The sequence below is a fragment of the Candoia aspera genome, chromosome 3, assembly GCF_035149785.1.
Source record: "Candoia aspera isolate rCanAsp1 chromosome 3, rCanAsp1.hap2, whole genome shotgun sequence".
Classification (NCBI taxonomy): Eukaryota; Metazoa; Chordata; class Lepidosauria; order Squamata; family Boidae; genus Candoia; species Candoia aspera.
This window is the reverse complement of record NC_086155.1, coordinates 65,210,471-65,229,883: the sequence shown is the minus strand read 5'-3', so window position 1 is coordinate 65,229,883 and position 19,413 is coordinate 65,210,471. Positions and strand designations below refer to the sequence as shown.

Below are 19,413 nucleotides of genomic sequence, written 5' to 3'. Positions count from 1 at the left end.
CAAATTTTAACAAATTCTATTCTCATTTCTCTACAAGATTTCCCCCCCCCCACATCACAATATTGGCTCAAAGGCTGGCTAGACCATGTATGTATATTTATTTATTTTATTAGATTCAGGTGTTGCCTGACTCTAAGACAAGTCAATCTTTTATGTATTAATGGACAGAACCTGGAACAACTGCCTGAGTGATTAAGGCACCCACAAACTGCTATCCAAGCAGCTATTATATTGTTTACCTGGGTTCAAATGTCGTGCTAAGTTATACCATGATTTGCTTTTTGTGCATCATTAGATTTTGTAATCAATTATTTGTGGTTTAATATATTATAGAAACCTGGCCAATTGTGGTTTATTGTATTAACAATGCTTAAGCAAAACATGGCTTAGTGTAATTGGTAAACAGTCTTTTTGGAATACCATGGATTCTGGGAACTGACTCTGAGCCAGTACAGTTACATGTATGCATGCACCATAAAACCTTTCACTCTCTTCTTGCTGGTATTAACAGGTCTATGAAAAAAATCAGGTCAAACATGAGTGGGAATATTCATCAAACCTATAGTCCAGGGAATGAAAAGTTACAGTTTGTTGACCAGATAATGGTAAGTCAGACATATACCATAACTTAAAGCTTAAACTTAAAGCTTTTAACTTGGCCAGACAGTTTTGGCTGAAACACACCTCCACATAAACACACGGTTGACTCAAGGAAAACAGGATTAACAGCCCAATCCTTTTATATGTTCATGGGGAATGCGGTGAGTCCCATTAGCAATGGGAACAAAGGGCCATTGCATTTAACAATAATAGCAATACTAGTAGTAATAGTAATAACAAAGTTTTGTTATCATATGAACCAACTTGGTGCTGTTAGAGAAAACCTTATTAAATACAGGATTGCATTTGTATTTATCCTTTTAAGTCCCTATAATACATATTTTTCAATTATGACCTGGTTTTAAATGGATGTTCCCAGCAGTACACCCTCTGTATTCTTTCTGTTATTATCTAGCATATATTTTTAACAAAGGAAGAGAAGGGGGAGAGGGAGGAGGACAGGAGTTAATTGATTCAGAGGACACAAGATCTTCTAGGAAGGCCGAACACCAGCCTATTGCAGGAATGGAGGAGTAACTGTGGGCTTGGTGGCAAAGGTTGATAGTCCTCCCAAATGGAGGTATTTAAGACATGAAGGTGAGTTTATGGATGCACCTCAGATTATCTGTGCTACCTCTGGGAAGGACAAGGAGGAAAGGAGCCAATGAGAACGTACAGAGAGCAGTTTGCCTGGTTCCCCTACCCACTTCTAAACCTAGAGCCAGCCTTGTCTGCAGCTCTAACCCTTTGCAGTGGAAGTGATTTGATTAGACACACGTAATTTCATCCTTGCCTCATGCAAGCTCACCCTTGCTAAAATCTGCATTCCTACTGTTGAAATGGCCTCAGTCCTCAAGTGACTAAGAGATGAAGGCTGCCATGAAAAATTTAAGCTGGGTCCCACGTTTGTAGGGTAGGGTTAAAGGTGGGTGCTGGGTTTGACTAAGCAGGTTGAGGACTGCCTTCCTTGAATGTCGAACATGACCTCTAATCACATGGATTTCACAGGAAACTGCTGTTCTGTGGTTGTTATTTATCATTCTCCTGATGGGCAATATTAAGATTTCATTTTCTCACATGTTTACCTAGGTGCAGATTTCAAATTTGCCACTGGATTACCTAGACTCAGACACCATGGCTTTGCGCTGTCAGGCAATGCTTCTCATTGAGGACCTAAGGTATTTTGAATCTATACCCCAACATCCTCTCTTGTACAAATGTAAATTTACAAATATTAAAGAAAGGTGTAGACTTCTATGGATTCTTAGAATAAAGGTAGATTATATAATTCAGAAGGGGACAAGCATCTCTCTAGAATTAATTATACAGGTAGAAAATCAGGATTTCTCTTAGCTCAGTTAATTAAGAACCCTCCACCCCAAAATCTTTGTGTTGCTAAACTTTCAAATTATCTTGCTGTCTTGTTTTATTGCATTCCTATTCATTCGTTTGTTTATTTATTGTGTGTTCTGAAGTGCTGCAGAATGGACCTGATTGATAATGCCATCACAGCTAGCAGCTAAGAGTAGCCTTACTTAATTCCCTTGTTCCATAGTGACCTGTCTTATTAGGCACTACCTACTTTTTTTGTAACCATCAATGCATTCTTATACCAGGAGGTTTTCTAACATTGCTAGGATCAGACATCACTTCCTGTCCTTCCCCATTATTCCAAATGGGTAAATATTTAGCAAGGCATGCTACTTCCAAAGAATGAATGGCACTTATGTCAAATGCTCTCTCTGCCTTTCTTCCATCTCCACTGCCCCTCAGTCAAGTGGAACCTTCTCTGTGGACAAAAGACAAGTTGCTCTCCACCTGCATTGCCAGCATCTTTGCCCTGCCTTCAGCTGATAACTTACAAAGTCAGGATGGAACCAACGTGCAGGTATTTTGGGGACAGGGGTGCTGGGAAGACTGTTTGGGTGTGAATAGGACCTCCTTTTTCAAAACACATAGATAAAAAGAAAATCACTATAGATACTTGAAGTTCCATTCAAGTTTGTTGTATTGTGAGAAAAGTTATTTGTAGTAATTGTGTCAGATCAGGGGAATCCATTGGGAGGGGATGTCAGAAAAGTCAAGATGGTAGCTCCAGCCATGAAATCAAAGTCCCACCTTTTCCTATGTGCATTGCACATGTGGTGCATGTAAAAAAAGAAAAAGGTTTTTGATCGTGCAGTTTCAGCTGCTTTCTTGACTTCTTTTACCTCTTCCTGTGGCCAAAACCCTAACCTGAGACATATCTCAGCAAGTGACAGCACCAGGCAGACCTTGTTTAGGTGTAGAAGCTAAACAGGGTTGGCCCTCATTAGGATTTGGATGGGAGAACTGCTGGAAACCCCCAGGTTAGACTGGAAAGTTGACAAAGATCCTGGAAGGAGGTGACGCAAATCACTTCAGTACCGTTGCAAGGAGTATTGCAAGAATGTGTCCATGTGGTCACCAGGGACTGACCTTGGTTCAAGCATGTCTTTATCTTTCTAAACTGAGACACTGTCTGTGCAGGCCTTAATTCAGTAAGAGTATCTTGTGCATACACAGTGCATGTTAATGGGCATCAGGAGTGGAAACTGACCAATTTTGAATCATAATTTATCAACTCATATGCCTTTTGTATAATAGCACAGTGATATAATACCATGTACCACTACTACTTTTATTTTCTTCTCAGGAATTATATGGTGAGACTGTGGAAGCTATGGAAGGAATGCTGGCATCCTTGTTATCAGAGAGGCCAGACACCACTGAATTGCTTCTACTCTTAGATGTAAGCAATTAGGATTAATTCATGCCATAAGAATCCTGTTTCTTCAGGTAAATAGAATTATAGTCTCTTCACCTGAGAATACATCTATGCCTTGGCACATGAGGTTCATGGCTAATTATTGTTAGCAAGCTTGTATTGTTTGAAAGATAGTCCAAGATTACCCAGTGAGTGTCCTGGTTGTGTGAGGATTTCAACCTGGGCCTTCCCTGTTGTAAACCTACGTTTGAACCACAATCTACTGGTACAGTTATGCGCTGTAGTAAATTAGCTAACTCCAAAGTGGCCAACAGGATGAAGGAAGATGGCATGACATGGTTGGCTGGGGAATTCTGGGAACTGAAGTCCACACATCTTAAAGTTCCCAAGGTTGAGAAACACTGACATAGAGGGCTTCTTCCAACTCCATGGTTCTATGAAGTTGTGTAGTGGAATACTACTTTAAGAGGTATTACATCTGAATCAGGTAAAAGTAAGAAGAGTTACTTGTACTATCCTGTCATTTATGAATAGAGAGCAAGGAAGATTATTTTAAAAGCTGTAAGTTATAAAGAAGGATTTCATTTGCTTCTTAAAACCATAAAATGAAAGAAATTTGGATTTTTTTTTCATTCCTACAGTCATAGAATCATAACAAAGAGACAGAAAAATTGTTCCAGTAACCCAGGGGCATGTACCTTCCATCACAACACAACATGTTGAGGGCCACACTCCAGAAATGGATGGGGCCAGGCCATTTTTAGCTTTGGGCAGGAGTTTGGGGATGAAATAGGGACCGTAGGTGTCTGCAAAAACTATGGCACCCATTATAGAGCCTTCCTCCCTTCCTAAAGAACAAAACAAAGAGCTGACATTTGGGGTCTACTCGCTTGGGGAAGACCTCTAGGGGCCGCAAAAATGATTCGTATGGGTACAGGTGGCCCCTGAGCCACACTTTTTGCATCTTCATAGTAGCATGTATGGATAACTTTCTGTTATCCTAGGTTAATCGTTTATCTCAAATGTCTCTTTAGCATTTGGCTCCCTGGATGACCTCAGGACAAACACATGAAAGAACAAGGGCAATGAATACCTATGTATTCCTGTTAAAATTCGCAGCCACTTATCCCCGGTTTCAGGTGAGCATGATAGGATTTGGGGATGAGAATATGATATATTCCAGGAAATTTCAAAATGCTGAGGCTGCTTTAGCTTTACAAATATTTCAGATAGAAAATAGACGTAGAGGCTAAATTGACTTGTTTGATTAGGGAAGGAGCAATAACTACTTTTATAAAAGACTGGAAATCCTTTATGAACTTTTTGCTGAAAATGGGAAAAAAACGAACTGGTGATGTCTGGATTTGCTGATTAAAAAGGGCTGTGTATGGGAAGAAGGGAACTATGTTATGTAATTTGGGAGGGAAGAAAGAGCATTAACTATGTTTGTAACTGCTACAAAGAAGATCAGAAGTTGCTTCTTTAAATTTTTATTTTTTTTTCTTCTTTTTTCCTGGATCTACACTGTTCGTTCTTTCTTTCTTTTTTCCTCTCTTTCTTTTTATATGCTTTTCTATTATTTTTCTGTAACTTTTAACTTTGTAAAAAATTTTCTTCAATAAAAATTATATACATACATACACACACATACAGACAGACATGCATACATATACACATACGTATACATATACACACAGATACACTTATACACACACACTAGACAACCTGTGACCCATTGGCTCATCGTTGCAGAGATATTTCCTTACCTAAACAGAGAAACAGAATGACCACGGGCAGGCAAAAAAGCAGTGGGAGCTGGAGCAACTTCTGACTTCCTTGAGGGGTGCTGGCAGGGAGTGTCAGAAATCTTCCTTCCCTCCCTCCCTCCCTCCCTCCTCCCTCCCTCCTCCCTCCTCCCTCCCTTCCTTCCTTCCCACACACATAATATAGCCTTGCACCATTTGCCCTCCCCTCACAACCCTCAGGAGAGCCCTGATGAAGCCTCCTCCTCCTCAACTGACCTGCAGAACTGCCTGCCACTTTGCTGGGGGGCGGTGGAACAAATGGAGCTGAATCTCTCCTTACCGGATTCCTCAATGCCTTCAACAATGGCAGAGCTTCTAATGTACTGGAAAAGTTCTTAAAAATTTAGGGAGAGATGTATCTGCCTTGAAATAGCCAATGTTGAACTGTATAGCACAGTCAAACATCAGGAGTTGACCGCACCAAATGTTTTATGACATTTTGTATTACGTCATAAAATGTTTTATAAAATTTGCCAGATTTCTAATCGATGGGAGTCATTGGACATATTCTGTAAGTCAGCCCATATGAGATACCTTGGCTGAAAAAGTTTTGCCCCATGACACACCATTTCACCCAGTTAAAGGTTACAGACATGAGAGTTTTAGTAGTGTGTGTGTGTGCATACGTGTGTGTGCATGCGGGTGGGTGGAAATAGGTAGGCAGACAGACAGACAGATGAGAAAATGGAAGTAGATACACGTGATCACATCTTATGTGTGACATTCTAATGTTGGTTTTATTTCAATGTTGTGAAATCTGACTCCTCAGCCAAGGTTTCAGAATTTAGGGTTTGTGGCTTGATTTTATCTATGCTGTGTTGTTATTTTGTTTTATTATTTTTATCCACTGTATCCCATTTCCAGAACCAGTGATACAGATACTGTATAGGACTATAAAGATGAGACTTTTGAAAAGTGAATGAAACAGCTGTGGTGATTGTTGTTCTTTCCCTTCAGTGTCAAAAGCCAACACTGTCAGTTTATCTCCATTCAGATGTCACATGAATTTCCTAGCTTGGGGCTTCTACTTGGTCAACTGTGCTTGCGCCTCAATGACCCTAGAACAGAGATTGGCCAACAGGCTATGAACGGCATCTATTACCTCTACTCCCTTATACAGCAGCAAATGGGTAAGACAGACATACTCAAAACTCCACAAACTACTTAATTTATTAAATGAAATGTTACTGCAGCTGTTGCCTTTTCTGTCACATTTTATTTCACTTTGGAATTTTATTGTCCTGGCAATTGACAGTTCCTTTGAGATCATTCTTGTTGAAAGGTGAAGTATAAATTCTAAAAAAGCTAATTATAAATGCATATAAGATCATCCAGGATAATCCAAAGTGCAGTACATGACATGCTGAGGGAGCAACCTTGAGCAAAGTCTGTTTATCTGACATCTGTTCATCCAAAGAATGTTGTATAGGTAGTCCTCACTTAACTATGGTAATTGGGACTGGCAACTCTGTTGCTAAGTGATGCAGTCCTAAACCGCAACATCACATCACCATGCAGACTTGTGGCAGCAGTTCCAGTTGCTGTCGTTAGGCGAATCCTGTGCAGTCGCAGCATTCCAGGGTCACGTGATTGCCATTTGCAACCTCCTGCCAGCTTCCCCATTGACTTTACTTGTCGGAAGCCAGCAGTGAAGGTGGCAAATGGCAATCATGTGACCGCAGGATGCTGCTACCATTATAATTGTGAGCTGGTTGCAAGTGCCTGAATCATAATCACATGACCATGGGGACGCTGCAATGGCTGCAGCTATGCGGAGCAGTCATAAGTACCCTCATTCAGCACTGCATAACTTCGAAAAGGACCCATAGAGCAATCAAACCAGATCACTAAAAAGAAGTAATTCCATTATTTTATTTTAATTGTCCCACAAGCACATTGTTCCCAAAAATATAAAGAAGATGTTAATAGTCAATGAAAGAGCCTTAAAAACAAATCCTTCTTTTTCTAACTAGGAACTAAAATGAAAACTGACACCCTGAAAGCAGAACAGCACCAAATGTACCAAAAGACTTTGGGTATTTACGACCCTACTCAACCTCTGCAAAATATCACTCAAATTATTAAGGTAAATCTTCAATGTCAGATGTGATCTACAAATTATACCTCATTGTTGAGGATCCTTTCCTTACTAATTCTGATAGCCTATAAGGAGACACACAAATTATTTATTTGTTCCTTTGAGAGTGAGGATTTCCATCTCCTTCCTCTTAGAATTCATTGTGACTGTTATCTTGGGCACTAAGCCTCACAGAATCCAATAGCATATCCTAGAGATGAGAGAGAGAGAGAGAGAGACCACCCAGAGTCTCTGGGAATCAGGCGGCATATAAATTTAATAAATTATTATGATATAGATATAAATATATAGATACACATATATTTACCTTCAGAGGGATGCATGTTTATTTTCATGTCATGCACCTAAGCCGGTTTTCAAAATTCCTTTAAAGTAAAGGCCATCTGTATCTCCAGGAGCAGATCATTCCATGCAGTGGGGGCCACACAGAGAAGGCCTGTCATCTAGCCCATGAATCTTGCAGCTGGAAAACCACCATTTGTTCCTTGCAAATTTTGATGTACGTTAAAGGTGGTGGGGCTTCAATGCCATCGTGACTTTTTTGACCCCCTACCTCCCGACACTGCTGGCTTGACAGTTACCCATAGTTCTGAAGATCACATTTTTTGCCCACCAGTGCCCTAGGAAAAGGCCATTTGGACTGAGTTTTCCTTACTGTTCCGCTTCAAACGCCATCAGATATTGCATTGTGTGTCCTCTTTAGGAATTTGAGCTTCATCTCACATCACCCCAGATGACAGAGCTTTTACTCACTGCTCTGGGTTGCCTAAGGGAAGCAAATCGGAGCACCACTTCAGCATCATATGCCATCACATCTGTCATCCTAGAAAGTTACAAGCCCAGCCTACAAAATCAGGTAAGAGACTATGGGAACAGGGAGGCAGGGTGAAGCCAAACTCTAGCCAGGGCTGCTTTTTACAGATTTACTACTAATATGTTATTGTCTGAGACATACAGTAAATAGGTATACCTGTCTTCTCTGTACAGGTAGTCATCGCTTACCAACCACACATTCAGCAACCGTTCGAAGTTACAGTGGCACTGAAAAAGGAGACTTGCAACCAGTCCTCAAAGTTGCAGCCTTTGCAGCGTCCCCGTGGTCACGTAATCACAATTCGGGCACTTGGCAATTGGTGTTCATTTATGATGGTTGCAGCATCCCACGGTCACATGATTGCCATTTGCAACCTTCCCTGCCAGCTTCCCACAAGCAACGTCAGTGTAGAAGCCAGCAGGAAGTCGCAAATCACGATCATGCGACATCGCACTTAATGACCCACAGTGATTTGCTTAACCACTGCAGCAGAAGTGATGTTGTGAGTCCGGCGTGGTCATGCGACATTTCACTTAACAACCATGCCACTTAGCAACAGAGTTGCTGGTCCCAACTGTGGTCAGTAAGTGAGGACTGCCTGTATTACACTGCCAACCGATCTCTGTCAGTGCTCTGAAGGCCCATTCCTATAAGCATCTAATAATGGATTAATTGTCTATCCTTGCTGCCTCAAACTCAAAGCAAAATTCTCAGAAGGCAGAATTTTTACACATTCATACTGTAATCTTTGCAAATGTTTTGATCTCCTGGGCAGAGCTGCAAATGGTATCTTTCCCCCTACCCTGTCCCCAACTATCACCATCACAATGCCATCAAGAAACATGTAGTACCGAAAACCAATCAAGTTATTTTGGCACTGAAGACAGAAACGGTCCATGAGTTTCTTTCCTGCTCATTAGTAGTAAAACCACAAAAATACCCAGTTAAATAACTAGACTCTCACGGCCTTCATGACCTGGAAAATGTGCTAGCTGAGGAAGCCACCTTGTTTTGCTTACTGGTACAAACTGGGACTACAATTCCACCTCTATAAACATGGCAATAAATCTGCTTAAACCTCTGGAAAGGAGCACAGCCATCCTGTAAAGTTTTCTCACTGTTTCTTCTATAATGGTTGCTAGTATCCCATTTAATTTGGCTTTTCTTCCTTTTTCATGTTCTGAAATGCATTTTATTATATGGTCCTTGTCTTCTACACTATTTTCTCTTTTAGCACTTCATTTAAACATGGCCGCTTTCTTCCAGGTGCCTGAAATAGTGGGTAAGATTTACCAACAGCTTGGTTTCATCTACAGCTTCCAAGATCGACAAATCATGATGAGGGTCATGTCCCAGTTGGCTCATTCTTACATGGCAGAAGTATGCAGTGCCCTTCTACAGTGTCCATTCCCACTGGACAGGTACATCGTTCCATGATCCTAGGGTCGCAAAACAGCTTGATGCTGCTGATCCAGCTTTGATTGTTTAGATTGCACATTAAAAGGAGGTGGGGCTTTGATTGCATGATGTAGCCACCATCTTGATTTTTTTGACACACACACAAACAGCAGACACCCCTGGATCCTGAACATTTATCCAGCTCAACTCCAAAATGCAGAATAAAACAAAAACATAGGAAAACATGTGTCCCAGTCCAGTCGACACACAACCCTTTATCATTAATCTACAGCCAGACATGGGAAGAAAGCTGTCATCACACGTCTTGCTGGTCACATCTAATTTATATACTACTTGGTCCATTTTACGAAAAGCAGATTAGGGCTTTCTCATCATGCTTGACAACTTTTTCTTTGCTACTCCCCTCCCACTTTGGAGGGGTGTATCTTCCCTGCTAATATCCAGCCTAAAGATAAAATCTGAACAACTCAGAAGCTTGCTCAGATCTTTGTCTGTGGTTTTCCTTTATTAGGACCACTTTAAGCTGTGAACTGGCTTTATAATGGTGTTATGCTGCAGTTATCCAAATGTAGCATATCACTTATGATGAATTGATTGTCATGTTATACTTCTGATAATAGCTATAGCTATTATTGCTTGATTGATTGCAGTTGGTGGGGAAGTGGAGATTTGTGACAGAATTACAACTGCATTTTCTAAAATATATCTGTTCCCCATCCATCTATCCTAAACCTGCAGGTTTGCTGCTGAGATGTGGTATGGATTGACCAAATCATGTTCCTATTATGAATTAGATGTCCTTGTGAATGTACTCCTGAAAGAGTTGCAACTAAGTCCAAAAGCCACTGGAAACTATATCACACCTCTGGCTGTAAGGCTTGTTTAAGCATGTTTCCTCCTTTCCGATAGAAAATAACAAAATTGCTCCAATAATTTAAAAAACAGCTTTCCAAGAGAGAAAAGGGAATAAAAGCACATTCCAAAGTTTCTCACTGGTGGGAGTAAGAAGAAGCTTATACATGATATCTCAGGGGACACAGAGTGGGAATTATGGGATGGTCTGGCTTGGAGAAGGATCAGCTTCATAACAAATAATATTTTGTTATCCAGTTAATATTAATTATTCCATTTCTATCTTTGACAATAAGAACAATGAATTCCATAATGACCCTTGAATTTGTAAATGTTCTAGCTTTGGAATCCTCAGATAAAATAAGTAAGATTGTTTGCTTCTTGCTTAACATATATTTACATTTAGTTACATCCCAGTAGAAAACCTCGGAAAGAATAAAATCTCAGTGGGACCCTCTCAGACAGCTTGACCAGTTAATGTATATGTAACACTGAAATAATGGAAGATCTGGTCCTTTTACTCTTCCATTTCTTAGTTGGAAACTTAGCAACTACCTAAATCAGCTCTGAGGGCTGTGTGTGACCAAGTCAAATCTGTAATTATGTCCATGCCATTAGTATCCTCTTCCTAGTAATATAGAATGCTAACATTATGTAACCCATTTTCTTAGCTTCTGGGTGAACTTTGTTTTAAAGTTTTTTATTGTCTTCTGTCATGTCCTTTATGATACATTGTTCATCATTTAATACTTTAGCATTTTCTATAATTGGCATGCCTTATCACATAAATAAGTAAAAATTTCTGAAGCTGCAGACCTCAATTTATTTCCTTCATTTCAGAAAATAATGTTCCTAAATCTGCAAAATCAGATTTGGTGGCAAGGGTGGGATTTTCTTAAAAACATGCAATATGATGGATGCCAACTTGCTTTTTTCTTTTTTATACCTATACCGCATGGATGTTGCTGGTCAGATGCACAGAGAAGCAAACTTAACAAAATTAACTTGTTCTCTCTCTTAGGCTGCCAGCGCATTCTGTAAATTGCTGTCTATCCCCAAATGTTCTGAAGTGGCTCTCAACATCTATCCCCGGCTGCTAATGTCACTGCTTATTCAGGTGCACTATACCATCAGGCATAAAGAAGTAGGCAACTCTGCTTCCCAGGAAGAATGTGAACCTGCATGGTAAATAGTAAAGTTGGGTACCAATGGCCTTTCAAAATTCTCCACCAAATTTGTGGGCAAGAAATTGGGTGGACAATTTCTTCCATTTTCTTCAAGAGAAAGAGAAATTCTCCAGCCATTTCTCAAGGGTGGGTATAATGGTATGTGGGAATGACCTTGGGAGACAGGCAAGAAGACAGCCCCAATGGTGCAACCAAACTTTCAGTCACATTGTCACAGCCACTATCTTGATTTTTTTGACAACTGCCTGTTCCATGAACTTACACACATCTCCATAGTCTTCTGTAAAAAATCCAACTCTTGCACTCTCTTTAATTCTGTCTCTCTCACACACACCAAGGCACACAGAATAATTTACTGGTGAGAAAACATCTGAGCTAGCCTTGTATCCCCACACAGGTCTGGAGCCCCAGGAAACCAACTCATTTTTGCCCTTCCCCACTAAAAACTGTGCCCAATTTAAATACTCATAATGCCTCTGATGTCGAGTTGCTCAAGGGCAGTGTTTCTCAACCTTGGCAACTTTAAGATGTGTGGACTTCAACTCCCAGAATTTCCCAGCCAAGTCCACGCATCTTAAAGTTACCAGGGTTGAGAAACACTGCTCTAGGGCAATGCTTTTTAAAGTGTAGTACTAGGACCCCATGAAATCAAAATTATTTGCTAGCCTACATTGAAAAAATAATACAATATTAAAATCCCATCGAACAATCGTGAGAAGCAGTAGCGGCAGCGAATGTGTCAATTTTAATTCTTAATAAGGTAAATATTGATAAGTATAACCCATACAAACAAAAGCTCTTTTGGGGTCCTCCATAATTTTTAAAAGTTGGAAGGGGTCCTGAGAGAGAAAAGTTTAAGAAACCCTGCTCTAGGGCATTGTTGGATGTTGCAATCATTATCCCTAGTGATTCAGAGTGCTGCTGCTCCTCTCTAAATCTGCCAATCCAAGATTTTTTTTTTTAATCCATTCAAAGCTGTCCAATTCTCAGAGACTGCCTGGACCAGTCCCTGCAGTTTTCTTGGCAAGATTTCAGAAGTGGTTTGCCATTGCCTGCTTCCTAGGACTGAGAAAGAGTGACTGGCCCAAGATCACCCAGCTGGCTTTGTGCCTAAGGCAGGACTAGAACTCACAGTCTCCCAGTTTCTAGCCCGGTGCCTTTAACCACCTCACCAAAATGGCTCTCAAGGTTTGGCCTAATTGTACCTAATAACGATGTCCTAAGTATTGAAAATGCTTAACAAATATATTGGGGGGCGGGGCGGGGTGGGGGGAAGCTGGTATTATTATTCTCTTCTTGCAGAGGGAAGCTGACGCTAAAAGATCTGCATTTTGCTTTACAGAGGTAACATTTAACTGGCAGATTTCTCTGGATGTGTCTCCTTTTGTTTTATCCTCAACCCAGCTATGTTGTGATGGCCCTGAAGACACTTCTTCTAGCTGTGAGATGCTACTGTGAGAACGCTATGACTGAAAAAGAACAAGGCTGGGAACTGCTCACCAGCTGTGAAGATCACCATCGGGGGGTTGGCCTCCTTGCTCGGTGAGTGTAACATTACATAGGACTGAGCACCAGTTGTTCAAAAACCTACCCAAGCACATTGTTAACCAGTGCCTATGATGGAATGCATCTATATCCTCACCAGAGCCATGCTTCAGAGTTCCTATAACTTTGACCTTCTGAGGATCTTATACCTCCTAGTTCCCTTCCTAGAGCGAGGTGATGAAGAACACCAGATCACAGCAACAGCTTTCTTCATTGAAGTAAGAACCACAAATTTAACTTCTGTTTTCTTAAATTATAGAAGTCTTTGCTGAGAATGGATGAGAGGGACTGGAAGTGTTTATATGAATAAGCTAATAATATGAATCCACTGTCATTGCTAGGGACTTGTTGCTAGAATGTAGCTGGGCTTGAATTGGATGGACTGAATTGATTATTAAGGACAAACTTTGTTCTTATGTATTATATTGTAGAGTAGGTAGGGAATCCAGATCATAAAATTAAATTCCACAAAATGAACATTAGCTGTGAGCAGTAAATAAATAATGTTTGGTCTGTTAAACTGATTACATCATTTGCAACAATTGGTTGTTGCAAAATATATAATAAATAATAAGAGAACTAGTAACATTTGAGAAAGCACAAAAGTTTTCCTAGCTGCCAAATCCTAGCTGCCATTTTAATTTTAGCTAAAATTTTTAAAATATAGTCCCAATATCCAATATGTCTTTAAACTAGAAGTATTCAGACATTGTGAGGTTAGATTATTTCTAGCTTTGCTGCTGCTTTACTAGTTAGAATCTGAAAAACACCAAATTTATACATAGATTTCAGGTTTTTTCAGTTATAGAAAAATCATCCCAATTTTTTTTTTAAAAACCCTCTTCCTAAATTATATATTGGTGCAATAAATCAAGATCTAGTTTGGAAGAGACTATAGATGTCAAGAAGCAAGTGTTTTCAAATACTGGCTGAACGTACATATCAAGCAAAGCTATACATTTTATTTATTTGTTTGTTTATTTGATTTATGTGGCTGCCCATTTCAACAAGTGACTCTGGGCAGTGTACAGAATTAAAATAAAATAAAAACAATTACAAGCATTACAAAAATTAAAATACAAAGCAGCTGAGAAACATCAAACCCAAATCACTCATACAGCCAAGAAGCAGGTCTCTGCACATACTCGGGGCCGGAGGCCCAGGCACAGAAACAGGTCTTCAGGCCCCTATGAAAGGCCAGCAGGGTTGGGGCCATCCTGATCTCCAGAGGAAGGATGTTTGTTAGGTTTTACTTAGCAGGTTGTATGAACTGAGCTACTTGGGGTTGTAAGTCATAGTTTATGGCTTAGTGTATCATGTGATTTACAGTTTGTTCAATAAGCCAAAGTTAAGCAAGGTATTATAGTGTACTGAGTTACTGTTATGATTCATTCATTAAGATCTTGTATTGTTGTTTGATTGCCTTGGCCTTCCTGATAAGCTGTAATTCTTGTAGACTCACTGGAGTTTATTCTTCTAGAACTTTCAGTAAAGCAAGCACCAGAAAAAAGTACCCCTCGTATTGGTTGTTTGATCAGTAGGAAACATATGATAGATATGTAAACTGATAGTAAAATAAATATAGACTACAACCAGATTAAGTACATCTTTCATAAAACTGGGTTAACTGTGAGTTTTTCAGCCCAGCTTTCAGATATGATGGTTGTTATTTTAAAGACAATGGACTAAACTGTGTTACAACATTTCCTACCTCTGGCTCTGTATTCCAAACATGTGTGTGTGTGTGTGTATCAGACTAAGCTACAGTGTATATTAGAGATGAATGTAACACAAAATATTACGAAGAAATTCCCCTGAAGACTGAGGAATGGTTGAGTCTTACCTATTGCTGGCTTTAACATGGACCAAGGAACAGTTGCAAGTTGACCATTGTGTGGTACAAGTTTGGGTGGCATTAATAATCAAGTGCTGGAAGTAAGAATGTGCTTTTTCAGCCTTCAAATATATTCTTGGGGATATTTCCCTTATAACAAATTGGACCAGGCAATTGCTTACCACCAAGGTGTTCTTTACCCTACAGCTTCTTTGTATGCCAGAGGCCAAGAGACTTCCAGATCAATATTCCTTTCAACGTCTGAAGCGAGGATTAATGAATGAAAACCAGGTTCTCAGGGCATTATGTATTAAAGGATTGGTTAACATGGCAGATTGGCCTGGGAAAGTAAGTGATAGTGTCCATTAAGTAATTTCACAAACTTTTGTGAGATCCCTTCATAAATATCGTCTTGGGCTAGCAGATACTGGTGGACATGGTGAAGTTGCTCCAGATCTCATTCTTGCAAACCAGATCCAGCATTGGGTCATGCCGATGCCCATGAATCAACAGTGTGAAATCACAGAACAGAAGATAAATGTGAATGCTGTGACCACAAAGAAAGGAATTAGTCTGATCTGTAAACCTTAATATAAACTACTATCTAAATTATTACTGGTGTTTTATGTATCTAGTTCCTTAGGAGTTATTCATGTAATCCTTGGCTTGCAAAGGCTGAGATTTTAGTCTCATGTTGTAGATGTTACCCTCAGTGAGTAGGAGCAGCTAAACAATGGAAGCCTTTTCAGTGTTTTCCTTAGTGTGATGTCCAGCCCATCTGGATGGATGGATGTATAGACAGACAGACAATTGAGGCCATGTAAAACACTTTTAGTGTGCACTCCTATGCATGTTTATGTTTATCTGGGGCATATCCCATTGAATTCAGTTCAGTTTACCTTCTGAGTAGATATGTACATAGTTACATTTTAGATCTATTTTCCCAGTTGGAGAAGGTCTACTCTTAGCTTTTGCTGGGAGTACAAAAATATCTTACATTCCCAGCACTCTTCTGGAGTTCCACTGTGTTATCTCAGAAATTTTGCATTTAAACTATGTAGTCTCTCAGTGTTCTAGCTTAATATCTGAATAGTTTATTAGTAGCATGGTACATCAAGTGGATGACTAGAATTTCAATGACTCTCTCCTACACAGGAAGTAAAAATCTTACTGCCGCTCATGACCAAAAGCCTGTCAGGAATGGATGGGAAGCTGTTTGTGGAGACAGTTGCTGAAATTGAGAAGATCCTTTCAGGCCCTGAAGGAGCAGATTGCATCTACAATATCATCCTTTCCCTTGAGGAGTTCTTCAGTGATGTAAGACAATAGTGGACCAAAAGTCAACATCTGTTACAAGCCAGGAGATTATTTTATCATTGGACTTGTTCATGCATAGCATTGAACCATGGTTTGTTGAATCACACATCAGATTAAGCCATGCATCCTGGTTTGCAAACCACAACATGCTAATGTACTAAGAAGAATATGCACTAAGCTTTGCTTGGGAATCCTTTTATCATTAAGTCCACTGAGTGACTTTAGGACTCTCACTGTGTCTTCCTCACATGTGGGAATACCAGATGTGTTCCTTCATATATGGAAAAGAATAAAATATAATAATTATCCTTTAGGGATAAAATATAATAATTATCCTTTAGGGATAAAACTGGAAAGGCTGGGGATAGAAAGTCTGAAATGAGAGAAGAACATTATCAAAGCATTGTGTAGGCACCTGGAGCATCCAAATCTGAAAAGTAGGTGGCTAAAAGGTTCTTATCATATAAGGGCAGGAAAAAGAAACAAGGCTTAATCCCTGGAGCTGGCTTGTCAGCATGGATGGATCCCTATAGTCCGCAGTGGCTGATTATAAGAGCTTCTCTTGCATCTGCAATGAAAGCAGATTTTCTGAGAATTGTCCTTGAATCTTAAGTTGCTAAGATCATGAGTGCATGTTTGTGTTCCTAGAGGGAAATTTATTGCTCTGCCAGTGTGAAATGTGGATACCGTCTGGCATAGCTTCAGTAAGAAAAAATAGCAATGGCTTGATATATTTTGAAGCCTGAGGTAGAAAAATGTTGAAAACATCATTCTCATCATCTAGTCTTATCTTACTGTGTGGATGTGAAAGGGATCAGAGCTAATCAATGTATTTTAATCAGGCTTAGTATACATACTGCTTTCCACTAAGATTTATTTCCTTCCTTCCTTTGATTAGGAGAGAGAAAGTGTGCGTGCTTCTTCCATATACCTTTTTGGGAAAATGGTGAAAGTGGCCCAAAAAAGCAAAAAACATTTGATAAGACATCAGATACTAGAAAACATTGTTCCATTACTTCTGCATTTTCAGGAAGAAAACTCTGATGTCCCCAAGGCAAGTTCCTATCAACATAGATCACTCTGTTTAAAAACCACCACCAGATAATTCCAAGAGACTCTGTAGCGTAGCTTCTTTCAATCCCTTACCCCCATTTGCACTCTTCCGTGTCTCCTTGAAAGGGAGTTTTCTAATCTTTTCCGCCTGTAAGCAAAGCCTGCTCTTTCTAGGGAGTATTTCTGGATCACCACTGCTTCTACTCTCCCATCTCTCAAAGCCACAGTAGATGGCAGCTAGGCAACCTTAGCTAATCTCAGAAGGTTAACAGGGTCAGCCCTACTTAGCATTTGGATGAGGAACTACTTGGGAATTCCAGAACTGGGAAGCTGAAAAAGATATAGAAGGTAATAGTCTTTGTAACACTGCCAAGAAAGCTCCATTCACTCATTAAGGAGCTGGATTTGACGTGAAGGCATCTTTCGTTTTTTGATAATCCCTCAGAAGCAATTTGAAGGCAATCTGTGATTATCTCCATTTCTGATAGCCTTTAAACCCTGAAAACAAGAGTACTGTGGTTGAACATCTATGGCAGGGAGAAAAAAAAGGAACTGGGTGTGGGGCGAAGCAAGAGTTCCTGCCATTTGGAGAATGGACCATCTACAAGTGAAAAATAAGGGACACAGAATAGGGGATTTAAGCAGGTTATGCACATGCTGTGATTTCAGATGCACCAGAGCTAAGCCAGCAATAAATTGACTCACTTCCAGACCCAGCTCATCATGTGAGAACAGGCAAGTCTGGAGCTGATTCTGAACCATGAGAAAGAGCATCCGGAAAGGGCTCTAAAGTCAGTAGTTGCCTATCTTTGCTCAGTGAATGGTGCAAAAGATCTCATGTCTTGCAGAACTGTAAATATGCCTTGGAGAAATCCTTTCGATTCTTGGGATGGAAGCCTCCAAAGCAGATTGTTCGTGAGAAAACCTGGCATGAGCATGAAGATATTCTGGATGAAATCTGCCAGTATCTTGTAAGTTGTCAACAAGATTGCTAATAAACATCATCATACAAAAATCACTTATTTGCAATTTTTTAAAGGGTGCATTTTAAAGTAACCAGGCCAAACAAATTAATCAGAAGGCATGTGTAGAAAAGATTTACGTGTTTTTAGATTATCAAGTGATTGCTCTCTCGATGATGAGATTTCCATAGCCTGATCAGGACCATACAAGTTGCATTGTGCATGTACAACTTTCTTAATTTCATCTTTAGTAGTGCATTGAATTTGCTTTAATCTTGGTACTGGAACCACTAAAAGCCAATGCTAGAAGTGGATACTGTATTTTTAAGTAGGACTTTTGCTAACTGCAGAAATTTCATATGCATGAATTGAATAGGCCTTATAACAGCCCTATTAGAAAGATCAATATTGTTATTATCCCCATATTAAAAATGTGGCAGTGGGGACTTCCAGTGGGAATGGTGTTTTGAACAGCGTCTGCAAATTAGCTTTGCAAGTAGACCTGGCAGCACGGCATTTTAGGGCTCAGGCAGGATTCCCTGGAGCCCAGAAGTGTTCGCTGGATAAAGGAGAACCCTAAGAATTACCCCAAGTGTCCTCCGGATGGCTGGTCATAGCCAGAAGATAGTAAATGGAGTTTATAGATCGAGCAGTGAGTGATCAGCTGGGAGGTAGGATTGTCATCCTTTCCCAAGCTGTGCTGCAGCCATTTAAACAGGCTTTAAAACTGATCACCCTATTTCTTAATGCACCAATTTATTTGCCTTTTCTTTGTTTAAAAGAGGCTTTTTCCAACAGAGATGAGATTTCTCTTGGCAACTTTTACATTATTTTTGAAACTTAACTGTTGAACATTTGAACTTGGTTTTATATTTTACGTTTTGGGTAAAAAGAACTGAAAGCTGAATTGTGGATCTATTTTATAGAAGCAAAGGACTTTTTTTTAAATTTAATTGTGACAGCATTGATAAGAGACAAAACTGGGTTTCTTTCTATTTGGAAGCCGCTTTTGGACTATTTGCTTGTAACAGAAAAAAATGAAGTTCTGATTTTGGGTTTTGATGATTAAATGGTTTGATTTTAGAGAAATAATGTTACTAAATGTTTAATTAATAGCAAGAGATTAACTTTTATGTGCTTTTATATCTGTGTTGGAAAAGGTCGGAAGTCACCTGTCTTTT

General features: G+C 39.7%; 1 protein-coding gene across 1 annotated transcript; it reads left to right on the top strand.

Moving 5' to 3' along the window:
• The first annotated feature begins 536 nt into the window (after nt 1-536).
• Nucleotides 537-19,029, top strand: MROH7 (maestro heat like repeat family member 7). The gene is made up of 17 exons (XM_063299850.1): nt 537-605; nt 1,690-1,778; nt 2,374-2,488; nt 3,275-3,370; nt 4,381-4,485; nt 6,146-6,281; nt 7,125-7,237; nt 7,953-8,105; nt 9,330-9,484; nt 10,221-10,353; nt 11,356-11,519; nt 12,926-13,063; nt 13,167-13,284; nt 15,108-15,248; nt 16,056-16,217; nt 17,116-17,271; nt 18,119-19,029. The coding sequence occupies exons 1-17, from the start codon at nt 537-539 to the stop codon at nt 18,263-18,265; spliced, it is 2,190 nt and encodes a 729-aa protein (XP_063155920.1). The 3' UTR covers nt 18,266-19,029.
• Nucleotides 19,030-19,413: the final 384 nt, after the last annotated feature.